Source organism: Trichosurus vulpecula, chromosome 5 (genome assembly GCF_011100635.1).
Source record: "Trichosurus vulpecula isolate mTriVul1 chromosome 5, mTriVul1.pri, whole genome shotgun sequence".
Classification (NCBI taxonomy): domain Eukaryota; kingdom Metazoa; phylum Chordata; class Mammalia; order Diprotodontia; family Phalangeridae; genus Trichosurus; species Trichosurus vulpecula.
The window spans coordinates 34,732,282-34,758,339 of record NC_050577.1 but is presented as its reverse complement, the minus strand read 5'-3'; the positions used below and the strand labels follow the sequence as shown (position 1 = coordinate 34,758,339).

General features: G+C 41.0%; 1 protein-coding gene across 1 annotated transcript in view; it reads right to left on the bottom strand.

Annotated features, from left to right (window-relative positions):
- Nucleotides 1–13,195, bottom strand: part of EFHB (EF-hand domain family member B) — a 42,182-nt gene extending 28,987 nt beyond the window's left edge. Inside the window, exons 1-6 of the mRNA XM_036761762.1 lie at nucleotides 12,407–13,195; nucleotides 11,064–11,126; nucleotides 7,964–8,104; nucleotides 6,951–7,131; nucleotides 4,467–4,577; nucleotides 268–397 (exon numbers count right to left, since the gene is read on the bottom strand). Coding sequence (XP_036617657.1) covers nucleotides 268–397; nucleotides 4,467–4,577; nucleotides 6,951–7,131; nucleotides 7,964–8,104; nucleotides 11,064–11,126; nucleotides 12,407–13,195 — 1,415 coding nt within the window. The remainder of the gene's footprint in view (nucleotides 1–267; nucleotides 398–4,466; nucleotides 4,578–6,950; nucleotides 7,132–7,963; nucleotides 8,105–11,063; nucleotides 11,127–12,406) is intronic.
- Nucleotides 13,196–26,058: the final 12,863 nt, after the last annotated feature.

The window sequence follows — 26,058 nt, the reverse complement described above, 5'->3', positions numbered from 1 at the left end:
AGTATGGAATCATTGCCACAGTGTCAAACTAACCAAAACTTAGCAAGTCCATCGTCCAGTTAAGCATAAAACAGGCTAAAAGGTAAATGCCAAGGTATCATTTGTCTACTATATACTCTCTGTGGTCTTCTTAGCCGAGTACTGGAAAGCATATTGCCTTAAGAACCTTGAATCTTTCTGAAATCACCAATTCAAGATGTTCACTCTTCTAAGTCCAGATGACACGTGTCTAATAATTACTCTGAGAAACAACATAATTTAACTTACATTTGTTGTTCGTGGAGCCAATGTAAAGATTTTGCCATAGTTCGGCCGTCGTTAAAATGTGGCATTTCCCCTCCGTATGTTTGAAATCTATAAAAGCTTGCTGGGTTATATTTCCTATTCTTCATTTCCCCTGTAAAAGAAAGGAGGTTTCTCATTTAGACCAGGGGGATGATTTTGTCAGGGTCATGCTTCTGAAAGGCCCGTGGACAGGCCTGATGACAGCCTTAGTGACCATGGGCAAGTTATTAAGCCCAAGGGAGATGTACTGAGATGTTAGTGGATGTTACTGGGTGGTAGGTAGTGAAGCGCCTAGCTCACAAGGTTGCTGGGAGAATTAAATGAATTAACAGAAGGAAAACATTTTGGCGACTACATAAATGCTGACTAGCATTATCATCATTTCTATTGCTGCCGTCCTCCTCCTCCTCCTCCTCAATCAGCATTATTATTAGCTTCTCTGGGCCTCAGTTTCCTCATTTGTAAAATGGGGGAGTTAGACTAGATGACCTATAAGGTCTCATGCAGCTCCGAAATGTTATGACTTTAAAGTATACGTGCTGACATTGAAGATGAGAACTTGAAGAGAATGTTCCATGGGATTGTGATAGGAAAGATCATTACTTAGTTATAATTTCCATATGACACGAATATTGGCCCTGGGCACCTAAAGAGGAGAGGAACCACGAAATACAAACAGATCTTTAATAAAATCAGTAATAATAATTATTGACATCTATATATAGTGCTTTTCTTCATAAAGTGTTTCATACGGATTAACGCATTTGATTCTCACAGAGATCCTACGATATGCTACGGCTATCCAAATTTATAGATAAGCAAAATGAGATATAAAGTGATTTGCCCAGGATCACCCAGCTAGCAAATGTCGAAGTCAGGTATTGAATCCAGGTCTTCCTGACTCTAGGCCTAGCGCTCTCTCCATCGTGCTACCCAAATTCAGTCCTTTCTGCACAGCCCTTTTCCTTCCTTTATGTTTAGTGGACAGAAGCAGGCAAGATTATTGCTTCCCCTTCCTTGGGTGAAAGGCAGGTAGTGAAGATGTCCAAATGGAAAAACCCATACCATATCTCACCACATAATCGTCGCCATCGCATAATCATCGCACCCTGGTTTGTTTTTTCAGCCCAAAAATTGGTTTATAACCTTTCATCATGTAATCATTGCATGTTATGTTTCTGTTCATCGCACTGCTTAAAAAGTAAACAGAGCCACGATGTATTCACCAATGGCATATGGATGCGCATTTATCTCTCACACACTGCAAGCCATGAGCCTAGGAGTTTCAGGGCACATGCATTGTCAGTACATTTCCAAAAGCCAACATCCGGGATTTGTTTAGAGCTCCACAGTATCAAGGCTGTTGTCAATCAACCTAAAAAAGAAGCCATAGGCGCAAGGGGAGCGGCGGACAGGAGGAGCTGCCATGACTAAGTTATGTGATATGGTAAGACCTGCATCTTCCCAATTTTAATGTATATTCATGAATATTCCATGCATTCTAATCTTGCACCAAAGACAGGTTAGTAATAAATAGTTTTTTAAAGTAAAACCAGCACAATTGAAAAAAAAAATCTTCACATAATGGCTGCACTCCTCTTCTTTGCAAAAAAAAAATAAATAGGGGGCATAAAATCTAGGACAATTATGCAGTGAAATATGGTAATTATTAGGGAAATCCCTGGGTTTCTGGGTAGTAATGGACAGCTAGGTGGCTCAGTGGTTAGAGCACTGGTCTTGGAATCAGGAAGACTCATCTTCATGAATTGAAATCTGGCCTCAGACACTTAGGCAAATCACTAAACTCTGTTTGCCTCAGTTTCCTCATCTGTAAAATGAGCTGGAGAAGGGAATGGCAAATCACTGCAGTATCTTTGCCAAGAAAAGCCCAAATAAGGTCACAAAGAGTCAGACATGACCAGAAGACTACTGAACAACAATGGGCAATACAGTCAGCTTGCCTGCTGCTGGGGTGAAAGCTCTGGCCCAGTCCCACTGAAAACTGACTCCAGGCAACAGCATTATCAGAATCCTGCATCCTTAGGACAGCCCTGGCCCTTAAACTTAAGTATATGCCCTCAATTCCTAACAGGCAAATAATACTTTAACTATAGGAACCCCAAAGGGAAACCTTTATAAAAATAAAAATTCCATGCTCCACCACCTTTTTTTTATTCCTTAGCTCATGCTGTAGCATTTCCTTCCTCCAGATATGTTCTCAGCGGGCCCTGACTCAATCCCCTGGGAGTTTTTGGTTAGTATATTGCTTCTACCACAAAGGGGACAAAGCCAGAAAGTAGGAAAAGAGAGTCAAAAAGTAATGACAGCAAGAAAAAGAACAAACCTGTAAGTGATATTCAAGGTATGGCCAAAGAGTAGAGGTGAAGTTTAGGAAGTCGCTAAGGAAGCATACCATATGTTGCAAACATTGGCTAAGTGGAGCAATGGATAGAATTCTGGGCCTGGAGTCAGAAAGACTTTCTGAGTTCAAACCTGGCCTCAGACACTTACTAGTTGTGTGACCCTGAGTAAGTCACTTAACCCTGTTTGCCTCAGTTTCCTCATCTGTAAAATGAGCTGAAAAAGGAAATGTAAACCACCTCAGTTACCTTTGCCAGAGAAACCCAAACAGGATCATGAAGGGTTGGATGTAATTGGAACAACTAAATAACAAAGGGAAGCCAGGGGACATCCAGGAAGTGCATGGCAGAGGTAAGCAGAAGGGGTCATGGCCAGCAGGGGAAAACAGGTTTTGGTGGCAGATCAAGAAGGTGAGGCAATCTGTTTGTGCTGGAGGAGGGACAGGTGTGGGGGCGAGGGTAATGAGGGATAAACTGGGAAAGGGGAAAGAAAAGAAGAAAGGAGAGAGAGGAGAAACACCCTGAACCACAGTATAAGGTATCGTACGCCTCTAGTCGATTAAAATTCACTGAGCTCATAAAACTATCCAAAGCTTAAATACCTAAAAGGATCTTGACATGCATCCGTTGGCCTCACTACACCCCCATAGGCAACCTATCAATTTACAAGCTTTAAAGGCCGTAGTATATAATCATAGACTTTTCAAGGTCATATGGCAACTTGGCAACAGGTTTAAAAAAAGAAAACTGGAGTGAGCCTCCCAGACTTCTATTATTTCCAGGATACACTTGACAACAAACAAGCAAGGAAAATTCTGTCAAAGGCTCTGTTCATATCTCATATTTCTTAGATCAGCCACAGAATGAATGTAGTAATAACTAATTATTAAATAAGAGCATTTGAAAAAGATAAAGGTCTTTCTGGTACAGTGGCGGGGGCCCCGGTTTGGGAGCCAGAGGAACTAGACTGAAATACAGCTTTGCACCTTAGTACCTCAATGACCTTGAGAAAGTCACTCCAGTTTCTCTGGACCTCAGTTTCCACAACTGTAAAATGAGGAATTTGGAGATGATGTCTCTAAATCCGTGGTCCTTAGAACTGGCTTAAATCCAGCTAAAGTTATATTGCTTGAAAAGTCCCTTTGATGTTTTTGTGAGATATACATGTTTGTGTGCATGTTATATACATACACACACAAACACACACATATGAACTCCGATCTGTGTGTGTACATGTGCACATGTGGGTATGAGGATTATTCTGAGCTCCCCTCCTTCAGAGAAGGGATGGCTTGGGGATTAAGCAGTGTCTGTTTTCAGGGTCTGATCCTCATAGGGCATGGTCTCAAGTCCCTTCACCATTCTGGTTTCCAACCTCTGGAAATCCCTCAGTGAGCTTTTCAATGGTCTTCCTAAATTTTGGGGCTGAGAACTGAAAACAAAGCTTTAAATGTCATCTGAGCAAAGCAGAAGACAGATCTACCACTTCTTTATTCTTGGAAGTTATTCCTCTTGTAAAATACAGCCCAAGCTCCTATTTGCCTCTTTTTGGCTATTCTTACACTACTGTCTATTGAGCCTGAAATCTACTCAGATGTCTGGTGGAAGAGGGATCGAAACCCCAGGACTTCCCCCGGCTGATAGACCACAGGTTCTCCATATGCAGTGTCCCTATGCTAAACTGTAAGCTCTATTGAGAATGGGGCACATCTCTTCTGATGCTCTGCACATAATGGGCAGTCAATAAATGGCTAACAAGTGAATAAATGAATGTTTTATAAACAGTATATATGTGCATGTTCCCAATTGCTATGATCTTACCTACATCATAATCATTGTGGGATACAACATACAGGTCGTGTCCTTGATTTGCTTCTTCAAACACTTGTTGAGAGGATTTGGGTGGATTCACTATGTCTCTGGCAGTTGTCTCTGAAAGAACAACAAATCAATGTCAAGAAGTAAAATCAGTCATTTAAAGGTATTGTTAATGCATGAGAGAGAAGAGAAGAAGGTGAGAGAAGAGGAGAGGAAGAGCAGAGAGAGAAGAGATAGAGTGGGGGAAGGAGGGAGGGGAGAGACAGACAGAGACAGAGAGGGGGAGAGAGAGACAGAGAGAGAGAGAGAGAGAGAGAGAGAGAGACAGAGAGACAGAGAGACAGAGAGACAGAGAGAGAGGAGAGAGAAAGAGAGACAGACAGACAGACACAGAGAGAGAGAGTGGCAGAGAGACAGAGAGACAGAGAAACCAAGAGAAGAGAGTGAGGAGAGTGGAAAGAAAAAGGAGAAAGGGAACAGGACAGGGAGGCAAAAGACAAGAGAAAGGAGAAGACACCAAAAGGTGTATCTCAGAGGTGTTTCAGTTTGTACAAACAACATAACCACTGACTGCCCATGAAGCCCACGACACCCAGGAGGAATATCAATTGATACCTTTAAGTTACAAACTATGACACAACCTCATCCACACCCTGGAAGACTAAGGAATCTCCAGACTAGTTGAGGCATCTTTGGATGTCTCTGGAATCTGTTTCAAGCTCAGTCATAATTCACCTATATCCAGGAAAATTGGCATATACAAGACCGTCTATAGCCTGAAGCAGCAGGACAACCTGAGAGGGGGAGAGAGGTGGTGGCATGTGCCAGGCAAGCCAAGCTCCACCCCACCCCACCCCCGCAGCTTCTGCTTCCCCACCCCCCTACTTCAGACCCCAGTAGAAATAAATAGCCTCTAGGAGTGGCAGCACCCTTCAGACCACAGGGCCTCTTTCCAGCTCAGCCCCCACAACCATCCCCTAGGGAAGCAACTCCCCATAAAGAAGTGTCCTGGCACCTGCTACTGTGGGGTATTCAGCCACAGCTACTGAAGATCCAGAAGAAAAAGTTCTTAGCAACAAAGTGCTTGGCACAGCTAAAAGGTTCAACACCAAAAACTGATATGATTTTATGGGTGGAAATCATATTTAAGATGTATCGCTACCTGTTTTGCCACTACACACTAAAAACCATAGGAACACTCCCTCTGACGTATAAATAAAACTTCCTCTCTGTGTTTTCTTCCCCATTAGACTGTGAGCTTCTTGAGGGCAAAGGGTTGTCCTATTCTTCTATTTGTGTGTACAGTACAGTATACACAGCAAGTGCTTAATCGTCTTTTAATTCCTCGCTCAGAGGACACTGAATCATAGAATGTGCTCCAAGATCCCCAAGGCCTCTCTGTTGTTTAAAACCTCAAGTGAGGTTCAGAGATGCTGTGGATCTCCAGGACTAATATTATAAGTCTGGACTGTATCTGGACTGATTGTGAGCTCTTTATATGTCACCCTTCATCACTAAGATGACCTAGGAGTCTAAGAAACTCACCAAGATCAAAAAAGTTTGGTTTGAGTTGAGGGGCCTTCTTGGTCCCATGGGGCATTCCGGCCCACCAGCCACAGTCCCCAGACATTCAATAAACTGCCTATTTCCCCATCGTCTGCAATCTTCTGGGGAAGCCCAGCACCTATCCCAGTGTAAATAACATGTGTGTGCTAGAAGAGTTTTTCTTAGTTAAATTTTGTGCTTCCAAGGATTTGAATTTACATTTTCATTTCCAATTGCTTTCCAATTTTCAGGAGCTGCTAATAATTTAGCATTTTTTTGACCTTGTTAAATAGTGTTTGATCTTTAAGCAAATACTTAAAACACACCATGTTAAATGATTGTCCTGTCAATAATCAGTTGTATCAACTTTGATTTCTATATATTTAAGTGGCGGGGGAGGGAGGGCAGTGTTCCTGTAGCACTTTCTGCAGATAAGAGAGTCATCTTGGCCAGGGGGAATCTTACTATATCTCCTCCATTTCACAGCCAAGGATGACTTCATTCAGGGACAGGGAGATGATGAAAGCATGAGCATCAACATGACACAGTGAAAAGCGTGCTAGATTTGGAGTCAGAGAACATGGTCTAACCTCCCCCGGGTCTCAGTTTCTTCATCTGTAACCTGATCATGTTGGACTAATTAGGCTCTGAAATCCCTTCCGGCTCCAGATTTATGATCCTCAGGTCTTCCTCTTTATCCCAACTGGATGATCCTTCCTTCTTGGAAGCAGGACCCAAGGCCAGGTAGGTGCCTGCCACAACCATGCCCGCAGGCTGGGGAGCTTGACAGATTCCTGACCTCTTGTAATCTATCCCATCATACCAGTCTTTTCATTCTTAATAATCACATGCATTGCTTTGATACTCCCCACACACCACAAATACTTGACATTTCATCATACTTTTGATGAAGATTTATACTATCACTATTATTTCTGTTACCTCTGAGAACTGGTACTCCAAATGTTGTATTAACTGTATCAAGACATTCAGGTAAATTTTGCGTTTGATCGTGGGACCTCCCTAGTGGCGCTCTTCGATTACTAATATAGATGGATTCTTTCCTTTCCTTAAATCTTTGTTGAAATGTAGTAATAGGAGGTGGATTAACCAATGAGCTTACCTTAAAGGAACCATACATAACATGATTTTAAAACAAAAGTAAAGATGAAGGTCTAAAATATAATATTATTTTAAAATCTCAGCTCATTAGGGAAAATATTTGGCAGTAGGGGTTATTAAAAAGCAAGAGGAACAGTCTGCTATTCTAAGTCTGCTCTTCTCTCCTTGTTAGTGAGACATACCAGAGCTGAGACGTGAGAGGGAGCCTGACTATCTGCCTGAACTTGTGGCTGTCAGTGAGCCCTGGAGCCCCAAGGCAGGTTCTCTAGGACAGCTCTCCAAATCACCCTCTCATCAGCTCAGACATTCCGGGATACGGGGACTATGGTAGTGGCTGCAAAAACAACCCCCCATTCCCAGAACTTTACAAACTTTCCAGATACTCTGCCATGACCTCTAATTCCAATTTGTCTGGGTAATTATATAACAAATAGCAAGCCTACTTTTACCGTCTCACCAACACATTTATATCCTAGAAAAAAATAGATGTCTTCAAAGTTATGTCTCCTCTTTCTCCTTCCACAAAGTCTGAGGGAATCCCTTGTATTTCCTGGGAGGAAAATCAGTGTATGCAGCCTACATATTTATGGGCAAGGTAACCAGTCTTTGGATAAATTCTAGCACATTTCTCTATAATTCTTTGTCTGTTTTTTTTTGGGGGGGGGACTTCTTTACTGCTCAAGATTAACATCCTTTGCAGAGGATGAATGGAAATCACCATTATAGAAGTAGGACCAGGGGAAAGGTTTAAAACCAGTGTCTGAATTTCATCAAGCCATGATTTCTATATTTTTCCATTTCAAAAGTTGAGAATTAACAGGAAAGAAAATTACCTTGAGTGACCTATCAGTTTTTTTACCATGTATCAAATGAGAAACATCAGGATCATCTGCTCTGCCATAAAATATTCGTTTAGTACCAGGATCTGGATATCTGGCTTTGTAAAACTTTCTTTCAGTGGGTGGAGTCAAAGGCTGGGGTGGGGGGAGAGAAGGGGAGAGAGAGAGAGAGAGAGAGAGAGAGAGAGAGAGAGAGAGAGAGAGAGAGAATGATTATGATGGAGGAAAAACCTGCTTAAAATAGAAAAAAAAACCATAGTAATAGAATTCTATGACTGTAGTGTCTGTGTATAAACCATAAATGAAAGTCTTGGTTGACTCTTCCATCTCTTTTCCTTCAGTGGGTTCTCTCTCTTCATCTACAAACATGCTCAGGTCCCCTGTTGCCTAAAAAGAAACCTAACTGCATCCTCCACCCTTTGACCTTCTCCCTTTATTGTTTTGCCACAAAATCCCTTGAAAAAATTGTAGAATATTTGAGCTGTCTCACCTTTTCACCAATCAACTCACTGTTTAGTGCCTTAGAATCTAGTCCTCAAAGCCACTATTGCATTAAAACTCTTCTCAAGTCTATAAGGTTGTCAAGGGGTGTCCTATTGGCCAAATCCAACAACTTTCCCCTCATCGTCTCCCTCCACCTGCAGTGTGAAACCACTGATCACACCCTTCTCCTTGAAACAATAAGCTCTATAAGGGCAAGGACCTTGACTTCTAAACTCATTCCTATTGATCACTTTAAAGGTTTACAAAATATTTTTCTTGCAGTGACCTTGTGAGGTAGGGAGTACATCTTTTTAATTGGCCCAATGATTTTATTTACTGGTTTGGGAATTCCCCTGGTGAGGAATCTCCTTAAAATTGTTCCACAACTTACAGTCTAATACAAATATGATTAGTTCCATTTTATAGGTGATAAAATTGAGGCTTGGCAAAGTTCAGTGCCCAACCTCACAAAAACAGTAAAACGCAACGCCAAGGCATGCACCTGAGGCCTTCTGACTCCAGGTAAGGCATTTCTTCCCCCATTATTTCCCATTTCCTATTTCCTAGTCTTGTTCAATGTCCTTAGCATAGTCAGTTGTTTGATCTAAATGTTGTCTGAACTCAAAAGAAAACTCTCTTTGCTGGGCTGCCTGGTCCTACATTAGGCAGATTCTTCCCCTAACTCTCTGACCACACCTGCTCTCTAACTACTTCCTCCTTGGTCCTTCTTTCTGTGCCACCTCCAACTGCTCTGGTCTATGTCTCTACTGAGTAGAGTTCCTACCTGTATGGCAAACTCAGTAGAAATAAAACTACTTATCCGCTTTCTCCAAATAAGTTCTCCCACTGTCAGATGATTTTGGTTAGGTGTTTTATTTTGTGTCAAGGAGGACAAGGATGATGGAGGAAAATGGTTTGAAAACAGAAGGCATCAACATAGCTTTTTTACAATAATATTAACATACTATTAACACTCCCTTTTAAGTCTACTTAAACCCAATGCAATCCAGAGCAAAACATTATACATTATAGTATGTATATATATATATAGTACATATATATACACACACATATATATAGTATGTGTATATATCTATGTTTATGAGAAAAAGTTATAGAATTAATTCTTTTTAGTGTTACCTTTTCCTATTAAGTATCAACCACAGGAGCTTAGGGGGCATATAATTCAAGCCCCTCACTTGAGGTCGAGAGAGTGAAAGTACAAGGACACACAGATGTGCAAGTCAAGGTTTCAAGCAAAGATTGCTGTCAGTATGTGTCAGAGGCAAGACCTGAACCCAGATATTCCTGAAGTCAAAGCCAGATCTCTATCTGCTATGTCGCACTACCAAAATTTTTTTAAATGCAATTATGAAACCTTGGAATCATGGGATCACAGATTCTCCTGAGGAAGGAACCTCAGAGCACAGCTAGCTCAATCCCCTCATTAAATTGAGGCCCAGAGACTGGTGATTTGTCTAATCACTCAGGCAGTAACCATCGGGAGACAGGATTTGAACCCAGGTCCTCTGATTCCAGAATCAATGTGGTTTCTGGTGTACCTTGCTAACTTTGATAAACAGAACCAATCAGTTGCAGTTCACCTGAAAAATCCTCCTGAAAATCAGTAACAATCTGTCTCCCCTTTACCTCTCATGTAAATAAATTATAATAGCATCATTTAGAAAATCAATATTCAAAAGGCACTAGCATCTCAAAGTGCAATATGCTATTAGATTCCTTCTGGTTGGGATGAATTTACTCAGTAACAGTTACTATCAAGAGCTGTCATTAATATACAGCCTTCTGGCTTATAGTTCTTTGAGATGGTATTGAAAACATTGCTATTTGCACTTTCTAAGTGAAGATCAGATAAATTATGCGACTAGCCCAAGATAACACAGTAAGAGATCTCAAGATCCAGGACTGATTCCTATGAGGTCTTTTGACTAATATTTGTAAAGCACTTAGCACTGTTCCTCGGTGCTTAATAACATGCTTTTTCCCTCTCATCTTCCTTCTCTTTCCATTACACCTGAACTGCCATTATAGGTCACTGGCTTACAGGAGTTCAGATCTGGGTAGGAATTTAGCAATGTTCTAATCCAGGGGTAGGGAACCTGTGGCCTAGATGTCACATGTGGCCCTCTAAGTCCTCAAGTGAGGCCCTTTGGCTGAATCCAAACTTCACAGAACAAGTAGGTCCTCAAGTGCAGCCCTTCGACTAACTCCAAACTTCATAGAATGGTTTGGATTCGGTCAAAGGGTCACACTTGAGGACCTAGAGGGCCACATGTGGCCTGAAGGCTGCAGACTTCCCACCCCTTTATTTTGTAGATAAATAAATTTAGGTCCTATTAAGTACCTTGAGCCAGACCTAGAAGTGCAGGCCTTCGTCCAGTGCTCTTTCCCATTACACCTTGAATTCCAGTACATTTGGAAGCCTGTATCACCTCCACCTCTCACTAAACAGTGAGAGGAGGAAAGCCTCTAAATATTCCCAACATTCACTTTATATAAGCTTAAGGGAGAATACAGAGAGTTGAGTTAAGTTTCTTGAAGGTCATGTCTAAGGCAAAGAAATAAACAAGTCTCTATTGACAACACTCACTGGAGGCCATTTTTCAGTCAAACAGGTTTCAGCTCTGTATCCAACTGGAATAAGCTTCCCTGCCTAAAGAAGAAAAAAAAGAAGGGAAAAAAGCAGGAGATGAAAAGTAGAAGGATCAGCACTGTCAGGAATGAAAGTGGCTTTGGAACTTGGCTTGGGCCTGTGTTTTCAAATGAGTTACAATCCCAAGTGAAATAAAAAATAAAATGAAACAACTGTGTATGTGTACATACACATATATACTAGTATATCTTCACAGAATCTCAAATTATATCATACCCTCCTTAAGGAGAATATAGTATCACTAATGATAATCTCAAAATAAACAATGAATGGAAAAGTAGCTTCTTCAATTTCTTTCTGGGGTCCAGAATAGATTTTTTGCTCTAGGACCAAAGAGCTGGAAGGGTCCTTGGAGGCCATGGAGTTCAACTTCCTCACCTGATGGATGGGAAAAGGGAAGCCCAGGGAGGCTTATGAACTTCACCAAGGTCACACAGGAGGAGGGGCATTAGAGATGGCATTTGAACCCAAGGCTCCTGCAGGATTCTAGAGCCAGGGCTCTAACTATGTGAACACCATTTTTCCTCTGGTTAGACTTAAATGTGTCCTGTTATACGCCAGTGGGGCTGAAAAAAAAGGGAGAACGTTAACAAGACAAGAAGGACGGGCAACTTGGAAATATAGAAGAAAAAAAAAGCTGGGAAAATGAGTAGTGGGAAAGTAAATATCCAATATGGGGAATTGGAGAGAGAAAAGCCTTTGGTGGGTATTTAAAGAAAAAAAAGGCAGACATTCAAAGATGGGTGATCAGAAGAAGTACTCAGGGCAGCATTCACAAGGTGCATTATGGGGCATAAAGCATATCATGGAAAGAAATGTGTGATTGGAAGAAGAGTCAGATCCTTCATGTAGTCAGAGGGAGGGATAACAGAAAGAACCCAAGTGTTGTACTGGTGCTTTCAAAAAGTTAAAAGACATAGAGAAAGGACTCTAACACACCCAGTAATTCCTCCATGGAGGGGTTATGAGAGGACGTGGGCAAGAATCAAATAGAGAGCTTGAGACCTGCAACAGTGGAGAGACTACCCCACTAAGGAAATCATGGATCATGTTAGCATCCAAGGAAACTGAGGTCTAATATGGGAGAGGATATTGGGAAGCAAAGGAATAACATATAAACTTTCTACAAAATAACAACCGGTGTCCATGAACCACAATGGGAAACCAGTGTTCTGATTTAATAGTAATTCTAAGTGCACTACTGGTCCCAGAAAAAGGAGGGGAAGGAGGGAGGAAGAAAGGGAGAAAAGAGTGGGTGTGAAAGAGAACTTAGAACTCACACATCGCCAGGAAGGATTACGGTCAAAAAATTTCCCAAGATAAATGGGTCTGATATTATCTGGAGGCTCCACTCCCGCTTCCAAATCCTTCGGAAGCTTGGGAGATTCTTCGGCCTTCGTCTTGAAGACGTCAGCTGGTGGCTCTATCACCAGCCCTACCGGGTCCTTGCTCTCCGGTTCCACGTTACGCATCATCCTACTGGGCAGCCCAGTCTCCAAGCCGACCGGGGACTCCTCCTCCTCGGAAGCTCCCAAGTTCTCCGGGCAGGAGATCTTCGCTGAGAGCTTATTCACGAACTCCATGTCGGGCTTCGGACAAAAGGGGGGTTGCATGGCCAGCTTCTCCCGCATTTTCTGCCCATCCTCTGGGTCCCTCTGGGTGTACCTGGCCGTGGGGGGCCGGGTTGATAATCCCAAACCACTGTTCATGCCCAGGGCAGCATCTATCTCCTCCTGGGGCTGCATGTCCTTCAGAAGGCTAGTGTCTTTGGGGCAGCGATGCCCCATGGAGCTCAGCTCCCTGCACTGCCCCCCGCCTTTCTCCAAGTACGGCAAGTTATCCCAATCCGTGCAGGATCTCCAAGATGGCATAAACTTGGCCTCGGGGAACGGGGGAGATGAGAGGTTCATTGACGTCAGCCGCGGGATATTGACCGACCCCGCGGGCGAGCCTTCCTCTAGGCTAAGAACTGTCTTTGTTCTCAGGGGGTCATTCAAGTCCGCTGAGACCTCCATCGCCCGGGGGCTTCCCATCTCAGCCGAGGGACGGGAGTCTGTTTGGGGCTCCATGACCGCAGCCTCAGATCTAAGGATACGGACTCACTCCCCTCCAATCCCGAGGAGCGCAGAATAGCCCAGAGAATAAGGGAGAGTCACTGTTTAAACGGGTTACCTAGGGAACAGGGGAGGGGCTTGGTGTGTCCCGCCCCCTCGAGCCAGTTCTCCTTTCTCTCCCTGCTCTGGGCCCTTTTTGAGCGTTCGGTTACAGGAGGTTGCAGGAGGCTACCTGCCCCTCCGCCGGCTGCCAGGGACAGGATGTCTCTGAGCTGTTGTTTCTTTCCTTTGAAGAGGACAGCGCTTGGAAAGGTGCTGACCTCTTATGACTTACGTAACATATGGGGCTATTGGAAAGTTCATAGAATCAAAGGTTTAGAACTGGAGGGGACGTTTATGGGCAGTGGATCCCAACCCCTTTATTTTACAGATGAGGAAACTGAGGCACAGAGTGGTTAAGTGACTTGCAACCAGGATCATAGGGCTAGTAAGTGTCTAAGATTAGATTTAAAACCAGGTCTTCCCGACTCCGAGAGTAGTGCTTTTATCCACTACAATTCACTACCTGTTACAGTATAGTTTTTGATTCTATTAGTGAGAGAGAGTAAAGGTGTCACTTAGGAGCATAGCTTTTTAAGCAACACTCCTTTTTTCTCTTAATTGGTATTGTTTGTATCTCCAAAATTTCATTTTTGAGAGCTTCCCATTTCTCCTGGGCTTCACCTGAACTCACTGAAATCTGCTTTCCCAGAATACAAGGTGTACATCAGACTGTACCCAGATGTCTTCTCCAGTTCTAATACAAATTCAAAGATGTTCCCATCATTACCACCCCAACAATCAGTTTTCCTTATTGGTGAAGGTTAGTTTTTCACCTTTCCAGGTATGGAAGGGGATCACAGGCTAGGATGCTAAATTTGCATCAATGTTTTTATAAAGCTAGTACACATTTCCTTTGCATTAGGGATTCCAGAACTGAAAGAACAAGCCTCCCGCCCATGAAAAAGGTACTAGATTTGGAGTCTGAAGACCTGGGTTGAAATTCTGTCATATTTTAATGAAAAGGTAAGATAGAAAATTCTTAGATGTTCTACTCTAGGCAGAAAGTTCTGGTAGATGCCTAGATAATGGAAGTCCTCCATCAGCACCATGTCATACCTCCATGTCAGTCATCTAATGCTCTGTAAAGGTCTCATCTTTTCCCTCATTCTCTTCAGGTGGTCTGTAGTATATTCCTATGATAGAATTACTTCTGCTTCTGCTTGATTTTATCTTTGCCCAGAAAGTGTCCTTATCACACCAGTGAACAAATATTTATTAAATGCTTACCATGTGCTAGGCACTGTGCTAAGTGCTAAAAAGATACAAAGAAAAAGCAAAAACAGTTCTTGCTCTCAAGAAACTTATACTTTAATGGGGAAGACAATATCTAAATGACTACCTACATATAAGACACACAGAGAATGGGCAGAAGGTAATCTTAGAGATGATGGCACTAGCAGCTGGGGCTGCCAGCAAAGGCCTTCTAAAGAAGTGGCATTAGATTTGAGTCTTAATTACAGCCAGGGATTCTAAGAGTCAGAGGTTGGGAGGAAGGGCATGCCAGCAAGGGCATGGGGGACAGCAAGGGCAAAAGCAGAGAAAATGAAGATGAAATGTCACATGTTTTAGGAATAGCATGTATGCCAGTACATCCGGATTGCAGAGTGCATTGAAGTGTTTAAGACTGGAAAAGTGGGAAGGTCCCAGGTTGTAAAGAGCTTTAAATGCTGAACAAAGGGCTATATATTTAATCCTGGGGGTAACAGTGAGCTACTGGAGTTTAATGCTTAGAGGGTGATGTGGTCAGATATATGTTTTGGGAAAATCAGTTTAGCAGGTGTTTGGACTGAGTTTGGACTGAGAGAGACTTAAGGAAAGGAGACCAAGAGAGCTATTGTTAAAAAAAAAAGGAAAGAGAGGAAGAAAAGAAGGAAAGGAAGGAAGGAAGGAAGGATGGAAGGAAAGAGGGAAGGAGGGAAGGGAGGGAGGAATAAGGAAGGAAGGAAGCAAGGAAGGAAGGAAGGAAGAAAGGAAGGAAGGAAGGAAGGAAGAGAGGAATGGCCTCTCTTTTCTTTCCTTTTTTCTATTTATTTAATTTTTTTAAAAAATTCCCAATTACATATAAAAACTATTTTTGACATATGGATTTTTTAAAAGTTAGAGTTCCAGATTCTTTCCTTCCCTCTTTCCCTTCTCCCCTCATTGAAAAGGCAAACAATTTGATATAGGTACATGTATAGCCATACAAAATATTTTTTCATATTAGTCATGTTGTAAAAGAAAACACACACCAAAAAAAAAAACAAGAAAAATAAAGTTTTTAAAAGTAGGCTTCCATCTGCATTCAGATTCCATCAGTTCTTTCTCTGGAGGTGAATAGCATTTTTCATCATAAGTCCTTTTGAATTGTCTTGGATCATTGTATTGCTGAGAATAGTCAACTCATTCATAGTTGATCATAGTATAGTATTTCTATTACTATGTACAATGTTCTCCCACTTCTGCTTATTTCACTTTGCATCAGTAAGTCCTTCTGGGTTTTTCTGAAAGCATCCTGCTTGTCATTTCTTATAGCATAATAGTATTCCATCACAATCATATACCACAACTAACAAGTTATTCCCTATTTCATGGGCATCCTCTTAATGTTCAATTCTTTGCCACCATAAAGAGTTGCTACAAATATGTTTATACATACAGGTCCTTTTCTCTTTTGTTTTTATCTCTTTGGGATACAGAACTAGTAGTGGTATTGGTGGGTCAAAGAGTATGCACATTTTTATAGCCTTTTGGGCATAGTTTCAAATTGCTCTCCAGAATGGTTGGATCAGTTCACAACTCCACCAACAGTGCATTAGTGTCTCAAATTTCCCACATCCCCTCTAACATGGATCATTTCTTTGTTCTGTCATATTATTCAATCTGACAGGTATGGGGTGGTACCTCAGAGTTGTTTTACTTTTCATTTCTCTAAAAAAATAGTAATTTAGATCATTTTTTTCATATAACTATAGATAGCTTTGATTTCTTCATCTGAAAACTGCCTGTTCATATCCCTTGACCATTTCTCAATTGGGAAATGATTTGTATTCTTGTAAATTTGACTCAGTTCCCTATATATTTGAGAAATGAGGCCTTTATTAGGGAAACTTGCTATAAAATTTTTTTCACAGTTATGATTACTGTATATTCCCTCCATCCTTTCCCCCACTTTTATCCTACTCTCTCTCTCTTTTCATCCTGTCCCTCTTCAAAAGTGTTTTTCTTCTGACTACTGCTTTCCCCAATCTGCCCTCCCTTCTATCAGTTGCCACCCCTTCTCTTATCCCCTTCCCCTCCTACTTTTCTGTAATGTAAGGTAGATTTCTATATCCAACTGAGTGTGTATGTTATTCTCTCTTTGAGTCAATGCGGATGAGAGTAAGGTTCAAGCGCTCTTCCCTCCCAAATTCCCCACATTGCCCTCCACTGTAAAAGGTCTTTCTTACCTCTTTTATGTAAGATAATTTACTCCATTCTACCTCTCCCTTTCCCCTTCTCCCAATGCATTCCTTTCTCACCCCTTAATTTTATTTTTTTTAGATATTACTCCATCATATTCAACTCACAGCCATACCCTCTGTCTATGTATACTCCTTCTAACCGTCCTAATAATGTTAAAGTTCTTAGCAGTTACAAGTATCATACACCCATGTAGGAATGAAAAAATTTGACCTTATTGATTCCCTTATGATTTCTCTTTCTTTGTTTACCTTTTTATGCTTCTCTTGAGCCTTGTATTTGAAAATCAGATTTTCTATTCAGCTCTGGTCTTTTCATCAGAAATGCTTAAAAGTCCTCAATTTCATTGACTATCTATTTTTTTCCCATGAAGGATTTATACACAGTTTTACTGGTCAGGTGATTGTTGCTTGTAATCCTAGCTGTTTTGCCCTCTGGAATATCATATTCCAAGTCCTCTGATCCTTTAATGTAGAAGCTCCTAAATCTTGTATTATCCTGACTGTGGCTCCACAATATTTGAATTGTTTCTTTCTGGCTTTCAATATTTTCTCCTTGACTTGGGAACTCTGGAATTTGACTGTAATGATTCCAGGAGTTTTCATTTTGGAATCTTTTTCAGGAGGTGATCAGTGGATTCTTTCCATTTCTATTCTACCTTCTGATTCTAGGATATTGTGGCAGTTTGTTGTTTTTCATGGCTTTCAGATAGTCTAATAATTCTTAAATTATCTTTACTTGATCTATTTTCCATGTCAGTTATTGTTCTGAGATATTTCCCATTTTCTTCTATTTTATCATTGTTTCTTACTCTGTTTTATTGTTTCTTTGTGTCTCATGGAGTCATTAACTTCCACTTGCCCAACTTTAAGGGATTATTTTCTTTAGTAAGATTTTGTACCTCCTTTTCCACTTGACCAATTCTACTTTTTAAGGAGGTCTTTTCTTCTGTGAATTTTTGTACTTCTTTTTTCCATGTGGTCAATTCTGCTTTTTAAGAAGTTCTTCTCAAAAAAAAAAAAAAGAAGTTCTTCTCTTCAGTGGATTTTTGTGCTTCTTTTACCATTTGGCATATTCTGTTTTTTAAAGTATTATTGTCTTCAGTATTTATTTGTGCTTCCTTTACCAAGCTGGTTGACTCTTTTTTCATCATTTTCTTGCATCACTTGCATTTCTTTCCCCAATTTTTCCTCTACTTATCTTATTTGATTTTTCAAACCCTGTTTGAGCTCTTCTAGAAATTCTTCTGGGGCCTAAGACAAATTTACACTTTCCTTTGAGGCTTTGGATATAGAAGTTTTGACTTTGTCGCCTTCTTCTGAGTTTGTGATTTGATCTTCCCTGTCATTATAGCAACTTTCTGTGATTAGGTTCTTTTGTTATTATTGTTGTTTGCTCATTTTTCCAGCCTACTTCTTGATATTTAATTTTATGTTAAAGTTGAACTCTGTTCCCAGGGAGCTTCAGGTTTCCTTTGAAGCTGTTTTAAGAGCTAGTTCTGGGGGTCTATAAATTTTCAGTTCTTGCAAGGTGGTATGGTCTTAGGAGAGGTGCATTTATTACCCTCATGATTTGTGCTCTGCTCTGTGAGCAATCACAAGCACTCTTTTCCTCCCTGGAACTGTGATGAGCATCAATACTTCCCTGCAGCTACAAGCTGTGGTGTGCTAGTGCTCCTCCTCACCTTGGGACTGTGATCCATGACTGTGACCCAGATCCAAGTGTGGGCAATGCAACAAAGTCCTGCACCCAGTGTCAGCAAAGGGACTCCATGATACCTGTCTGACCAGTTGTTCAACCCCCATGCTGTCTGTGGGCTGAAAGCTCCAGAACCTACTGCTGGAAACTCAGTCTCCCACAAGGCCTGCCCGTCTGGCACAGGGCCCAGGGCCTTCCTGCTGGCTTACCTTGAGTGGCCTGAACTGGACTGTGCTCCACTTCTGCCAACCTTCTAAGTTACCTTCGACCGGAAAATTGTTTCACCCCGTCCTTTGGTGGGTTCTGCCCCTCGAGAGAGCTCAGGAGAGTTCCTGCCTTTTCTCCACCATCTTGGCTCCACCTCCATTCTTCTTTATATGGGATAGTTCTCTAGAAAGAGACACTGGGTTCCGGGAAAGAGGGGATGAGGGCCTGAACTTGTATAGTAACCGTGTAGGTGGGAAGAAGATGACATTTGGGAAAGATATTGCAGAAAAAACAAATTCCAAATATATGGCAACTGTTTGAATATGGGGGATGAGTAAGAGAGAGGAGTGTCTCCAAGGCTTCAAAAATGTTTGAAAGAATGATGGTCCCCTCAGCATTGACAGGAAAGGCAGAAGAGAGGAGATTTTGAGAGAAAAATAAGTTCTGTTTGAACATGTTGATTTTTAAAAGTCAAGTAGGGGCACAGTTGGTAGAGCACTGGCCCTGGGGTCAGCCGGACCGATTTCAAATCCAGCCTCAGACACTTAGAAACTGTGTGAACCTGGGTAAGTCACTTAACCCCAATTGCCTCAGGAAGGAAGGAAGGAAGGAAGGAAGGCCGGGAGGAAGGAAGGAAGGAAGGAAGGCCGGGAGGAAGGAAGGAAGGAAGGTTGGAAGGAAGGAAGGAAGGCCGGGAGGAAGGAAGGAAGGAAGGTTGGAAGGAAGGAAGGAAGGCCGGGAGGAAGGAAGGAAGGAAGGAAGGCCGGAAGGAAGGCCGGGAGGAAGGAAGGAAGGAAGGTTGGAAGGAAGGAAGGAAGGAAGATAGCAAGGAAGGAAGGAAGGAAGGAAGGAAGGAAGGAAGGAAGGAAGGGTCAGTCTACAGCCCATTTGAGATGTCCAACAGAGTGTTGGTGATGCAGAACTGGAGCTCAGGAGAAAGATTAGGGTTGGACAAATAAATGTGGGAATCATCTGCTTAGAGATAATTGAACCCATGGAAGTTGATGAGACCAACAAAAGAGAGACTATAGGGAGAAAGAGGTTGGAGAACGGAGACTTGTGACACGCTCACAGCTAGGGTGAGTAACATAGATTAAAATCCATCGAAAGACTGAGAACTAACAGTCATATATGTAGGAGGAAAATCAAGAGAGGAAAAATGAGGATGAAAACCAACACTACTGCTAGACCTATAATCAAAGGGATCAAAGAAAGGGGAAAATGATCCATATATGCAAAAATAATTATAGCAGCTTTTTAGTTATATCAAAGGACTAGGAACAGAGGGAGTTCCCATCCACTAGGGAATGACCAAATAATGGTATGTGAATGTAGTGAAATAGCACCATAAGAAATGATGACAGAGAAACCTGGAAGACATGTATGATTCAGAGTGAAGTCAGTAGAACCAGTATTACAATTTATACAAAAACAACAACACTGTAGAGAAAAATAATTTTGAAAGGCATAAGAGCTGTAGCCAATGCAATGACCAACCTTCAGAGGATCGGTGATGAGGCGTGTACCCACCTCCTGATAAAGAGGTGAGGGACTCAAAATTCAAGATGACAAATTGGACAAGGCCAATGTGGAGATGCATTTTGGTTGACTGCATATGTTGTAACAAGGCTTTTATTTCTAGTTTTTTTTCCAGTTTGGGGTTGGGTGGAAGGGAATAAGAGACTAGGGAAAGGACAGCATCCTTCCCCTTCATCCCCCCAAAAGAGAAAAGCAGGTCACTGAAGCAATTTTTAAATGTACAGAAGAGGACAGACAGAAAGAATCACATTGCTCCAGGATAGCTTTAAAAGTTACATGTTGAATTAATTATTTTAAAAGAGAAGAAAGCTGTATACATTTGAAGTCTGACATACAATCTTCTTTTTTCTTGTTTTATATAGAATTGCCCATTTTATTTAGGATTTGTTAAGTGCAGAATAGAAGATCCATAGATTTTAAGAAGAAAAATAAGGCATAGGAAGAGATAGAAAAAAGATAATTATCAGATAAAGCACATTCAGAGTTCTTGAACATAGAAGTAGAATACTTATGGATGATAACAAGATCAAAGGTATGAAGATTCCTATGCTGAGGTGAAAGGTAACAGCAGATCGTGGAAGTTCACTTGATTGAGGACCTGGGAACTTTAAGATGAGAATGGGAGATTTAAGATAAAAGCAAGTTTGTTCATTATGAAGCAGACAGATATTCCAGAGAGGAAAAAGGAAGGGGTGGAGAGATCTGAAGGGGATACCAGGAGGTAGAGTTGAAGAGGATGGGAATGAGGGATGAGGTAGGTGATGTTAAAGTGTAGGGTTTGCTCTTCAGTAGCCAGGGGTTCAACATAGAGATGGAGAGAGTAGAAGACACTGAAAGTATGTTAACCATTGGGGAATGAGTCCACCAAAAGTAATTGTGAATATAGCTTCATAACATACAGTATTCTTCCCCCAGCCCATTACCCATTCAACCTTACCTGTTTCCTTCTGAATAAGGTATATATTTCAAAGGTCTTGTTCCACCAACTCAGTGATTACTATGAAGTCAAATTTGCCTCCCTGTATTATAAACTCTAATTCACCTTTCTTATCTTACATACTTTTCTACAGTTTTCTACAGTTATTTATGGCCATTGGTTTTGTTGTTTTGTCTTGTATGAATTTCTGGTTATCTTTAGTTCTAATCTTCTTGTCATAGCTATGTATAATATTTAGCTTGGGGAGTATATCTAAGTCTTTTTTTCCTCTACCTTCTTTTTTAGTTTAAAGACCTTTTCATTAGACTTGATAGTCATTAGGCAATTAACATTTCTACCAGTTCTAAGTGCATTATGATTGCCATTTGTATATTTTAAGCTGTGCTTAAGCTGAGAAACGGCAAGGAGTATTGGACAGAGAGCCAATCTCAAAGTTAGTGGAACCTAGGTTCAAGTTCTGCCCATGATACATACTGGCTGTACTCCAGGACAAGGGTCAATGGTAATGTTTCCCTGGGGTGTGCTGGTTGCTTCCTTACCCCTTCCTGCAGGCTTCTGGCCTTGAGAATTTCTTGGTCACATCTAAGATACATGCCTGGAAAAACAGCAGACCTCTTTATTGTTGGGCTCATATTGAATAGTTGCCTCAGTACCACTGATTTGACAGACCCTGTGGAGGCACACCATTAATCTTTAGAAGACATTCTTGCCAGTAGGGTTCTCGCCACCCCTCAGGTGGCCACCTCTCATAGCAAGTTCATCCTCTCATTACAAGAAACCTGGAATATTGCAATAATTTCTTAATTCAGGTGGTCTAAGCCTTTTTCTGTCACGGATTTCTTTCGCCAACCAGTGAAGCCTGTGGATTCCATCTCAAATAATGGTTTTAAATAATAAAAGGAAATTGTTTTTAATTTGAGGTAGAGGTTAGTATACAGATGTAACTTTCCCCCCATTCACGTTCTCCCTGAAATCTATCCATGAGGATAGCTTTATAAAGAGGAAAAGGTGTCAAATTTACCAAGCTATCTTAAGAAAGGAAGTCGAAATCAGAGAAGCCATGTGAAAAGCAATGTATAAGTAGAATCATTGTGATGATTTCCACTTCTCTAAAAATAAACACTGAGTTCTAAAGGTGCTTGTCACTGGACAGCACTCATCCCAGACAAGTCATCTGTATGCCTGTACTGACTTACATTGGGAAAGGTGTTTACAAAGGAGAGGCAACCCTAGAAAGGAAGTTAGTGGTCACATATGAATGAGGAAGGATACCTGAGAAGATAGAGATAAAAATGGTAGTGTGGTAAGATTCCAGAGGAAGGATTGTGCTTCACAATTTTTTTTAATTGTCTAAGACTTGCCTCATTTAATTGTGAGCGCTCAGTACATATATTTTGTCAAACATATTATATTTGTCTAATACATTCACGTTAAGCATATTTATAATGAAAAGGGCTTCAATATTAACAGCTCATAAATTTCAATATCCACCATGCTACTTGTGAGGGTTTTTTTCCAAACATCCTCACATTTACTTTTAAGAAATTGCTGACGGTGTTTGCATTGACAAAACTAAGCTGACACACCCAACTTCCTGATTCTTGGTGGAGTCCAAAATGTGTTATCATGACTAATATGTATCATATTAAAATAATTCAAGAAAGTAATAGAGGTGGTTTAATTTACCTATGATACATCAGACATCTGAGAATCAGACTACTTTAGAATCCAAAGGTTTTTTTAATTCTGGTGGCATAAGAGATACATTCAACAAATGTTGCTGACAGAGACAGCTAGTAGCAACACATATGTTTGGTACTCACACAGACGTATCTATTACTTTCTATTTAAGGATAGGGAGTGGACCTGCTACTTCACTGATAAAGAGGGCACTCCCTCTATCAACATAGGTCAGCACCTTCTCAATAACTTATTAAGAGAGTGGCCTGGAGTTCCCTGTCTTGGAATCCCTAATTTTCAAGACTAGTTCAATCACTACTCTCTACATGAAGCCTTTCCTGATCTCCATCCACCCCACAAACTGCCCCACCCCAATTCCCCATGCTGATAGTGGCTTCCCTCCCCTAAAGTACCTTGTCTTTCGTAAGCGTGTGTGTGCGTGTGCGTCTATCAGTCAATGGCATTTAATAAGTGCCTCTTTGTACACTTCTTTGCTAAGTGCTAGTGATACAAAGAAAGGCAAAAACCTCAAAGGCCATTCTAATGAGGGAGACAGCATGTAAATAGGTAGGTGAACAGAGGACTGGAGGAGGACTTGAGTTAGAATGCTGCCTTAGGTAGCTGCTAGCTGTGTGATGCTGAGCAAGTCATTTAACCTCAATTTGCCTCAGCCTCCTCATCTGTAAAATGGGGGTTATGACAGCACCTACCTCCCAGGTTGTTGTGAGGATAAAATGAGATAATATTTGTAAAGGCCATTGCAAACATTGGAATGAAAGATCTATGAGCCAAAGTAAGCTGGATGTAGTCACATAGGAGACAGGAAATTTAAACATCAACATCTTGGGTGTCAGTAGACTTAAATGGATAGGAATATATGAATCTGATCCTTCTATATAACTACTGTGGGCAAGAATCCCTTAGAAGAAATGGAATAGCCCTACAGTCGATAAAAGGCTCAGAAAAAGCATTACTGCAGTATAATCTCAAAAATGACAGAGTAGCATCTGTTCAAATCCAAGGCAAACATTCAACATCATGGCGATACAAGTCTATGCTGAAGAGGCCACAAATCAGTTCTATGAAGACCTACAACATCTTCTCAAAAAAAAAGTGACATTCATCATAGGGAATTGGAATGCTAAAGTAGGAAATCAAAAGATAATTGGAAGAATGGACAAATCTGGCCTTGGAGTACAAAATAAAACAGGGCAGAGTTTAGTAGATTTGTCAAGGTAAGTCACTGGTCATAGCAAACACTTTTTTAACAACCCGAAAGGTAACGCTATGCATGGACATCACCAGATGATCAATATCAAAATCAGATCGATTATATACTTTGCAGCCAAAGATGGAGAAGCTCCATACAGTCAGTTGAGACCTGGAGCTGACTGTGGCTCACATCGAGCTTCTCATTGCAAAATTCAGACTTTAACTAAAGAAAGTAGAGAAAACTATCAGACCATATAGGTCACTTATGAGTATGAAGTGAAAATGATGAATAGATTTAAGGGATTAAATCTTGTAAACACACTACCTGAAGAACTATGACAGAAGTTCACAATATTGTACAGAAGGCAGCAAAAAAAAAAAAAATTCCAAAGAGAAAGAAGAGCAAGAATTTAAAATGGCTGACAGATGAGTCTTTACATATAGCTGAGGAAAGAAGGAAAGTAACAAGGAAAGAAGGGAAAATATACCCAACTGAACCGTAGAATTCCAGAGAACAGCAAGGAGAGATAAGAAGGTTTTCTACATGAGCAATGCAAAGTAACAGAAGAAAAGAACACAATGAGAAAGATCTCCTCAAGAAAATTAGAGATGTCAAGGGAGTTTCATGCAAAAATGGGCAAGATAAAATACAAAAATGTTAGGGACTTAAAAGAAGCAGAATAGATTGAGAAAAGTGGCAAGAACATACAGAAGAACTATCCAAGAAAGATTTTAACATCCCTGATAACCACAATGGTGTGGTTACTGATCTAGAGTCAGACATCCTGGAGAATGAAGTCAAGTGAGTCTTAGGAAGCATTGCTAACAGTGAGGCTAGTGGAGGTGATGGAATTCCAGTTGAGCTATGTAAAATCCTAAAAGGTTATGCTGTTAAAGTGCTGCACTCAATACGCCAGCAAATTTGGAAAACTCAGCAAAGGCTGCTGGATTGGAAAAAATTAGTCCCAATCCTAAAGAAGAGCAATGCTAAAGAATGTTCAAATTACCAAATAACTGTTCTCATTTCACACCCTAGCAAGGTTATACTTAAGCTTCTACAAGCTAGGTTTCAGCAATACGTGGGAACCAAGAATTACCAGAAGAGCAGACTGGTTTTCAAAGAGGCAGAGGAACTGGAGACCAAATTACCAATATTCACTGGATTATGGAGAAAGAAAGAAAGTTCCACAAAACATCTGCTTCATTGACTACACTAAAGCCTTTGACTGTGTGGATCACAATAAAATGTGGCAAGTCCTCAAAGAGATGAGAGTACCAGATCATGATACTTGTCTCCTGAGGAACTTGTATGGAGGTCTAGAAGCAACAGTTAGATTCAACTGTGGAACAATTGATTGGTTAAGTGTTGGGAAAAGAGTACAATAAAGGCCTCTCTATATTGACGCTTTATTTGTTTAACTTATATGTAGAGTACATCATGGAACATGCCAGGCTGGATGAATCAAAAGCTGGAATTAAAGTTTCTGGGAGAATTATCAACACCTTCAGGAATATAGATGATACTACTCTGATGGCAGAAAGTGAAGGGGAATTAAACCTCTTGATGAGAGTGAAAGAGGAAAGTATAAAAGACGACTTGAAGCTTAACATCAAAAAAACTAAGATCTTGGCAATTGGTCCCATCACTTCCTGGCAAACAGAGGGAGAAGAAACGGAAGCAGTGTCAGATTTTAAGGTCTTGGGCTCTAAGATCCCTGCAGAACAGTGACTGCAGCCATGAAATTAAAAGACGGTCCTTGGAAGGAAAGGTATGGCAAATCTGGACAGCATGCTAAAAAGGCAGAGACATAATAACATAACTTTGCTGACAAAGGTCCATATAGCCAAAGCAGTGTTTGTTTGTTTTTTTTTTCAGTAGCAATGTATGGCTGAGAGTTGGACTAAAAGGAAAACTGAGTGCTGCAAAATTGATGCTTTCAAATCGTAAGTGCTAATGAAGACTTCTGAGAGTCCCTTGAACAACAAGGGCATCACATCAGTCAATAATTAATTCAGGCTATTCATTGGAAGGTCAAATACTGAAGCTGAAGCTTAAATATTT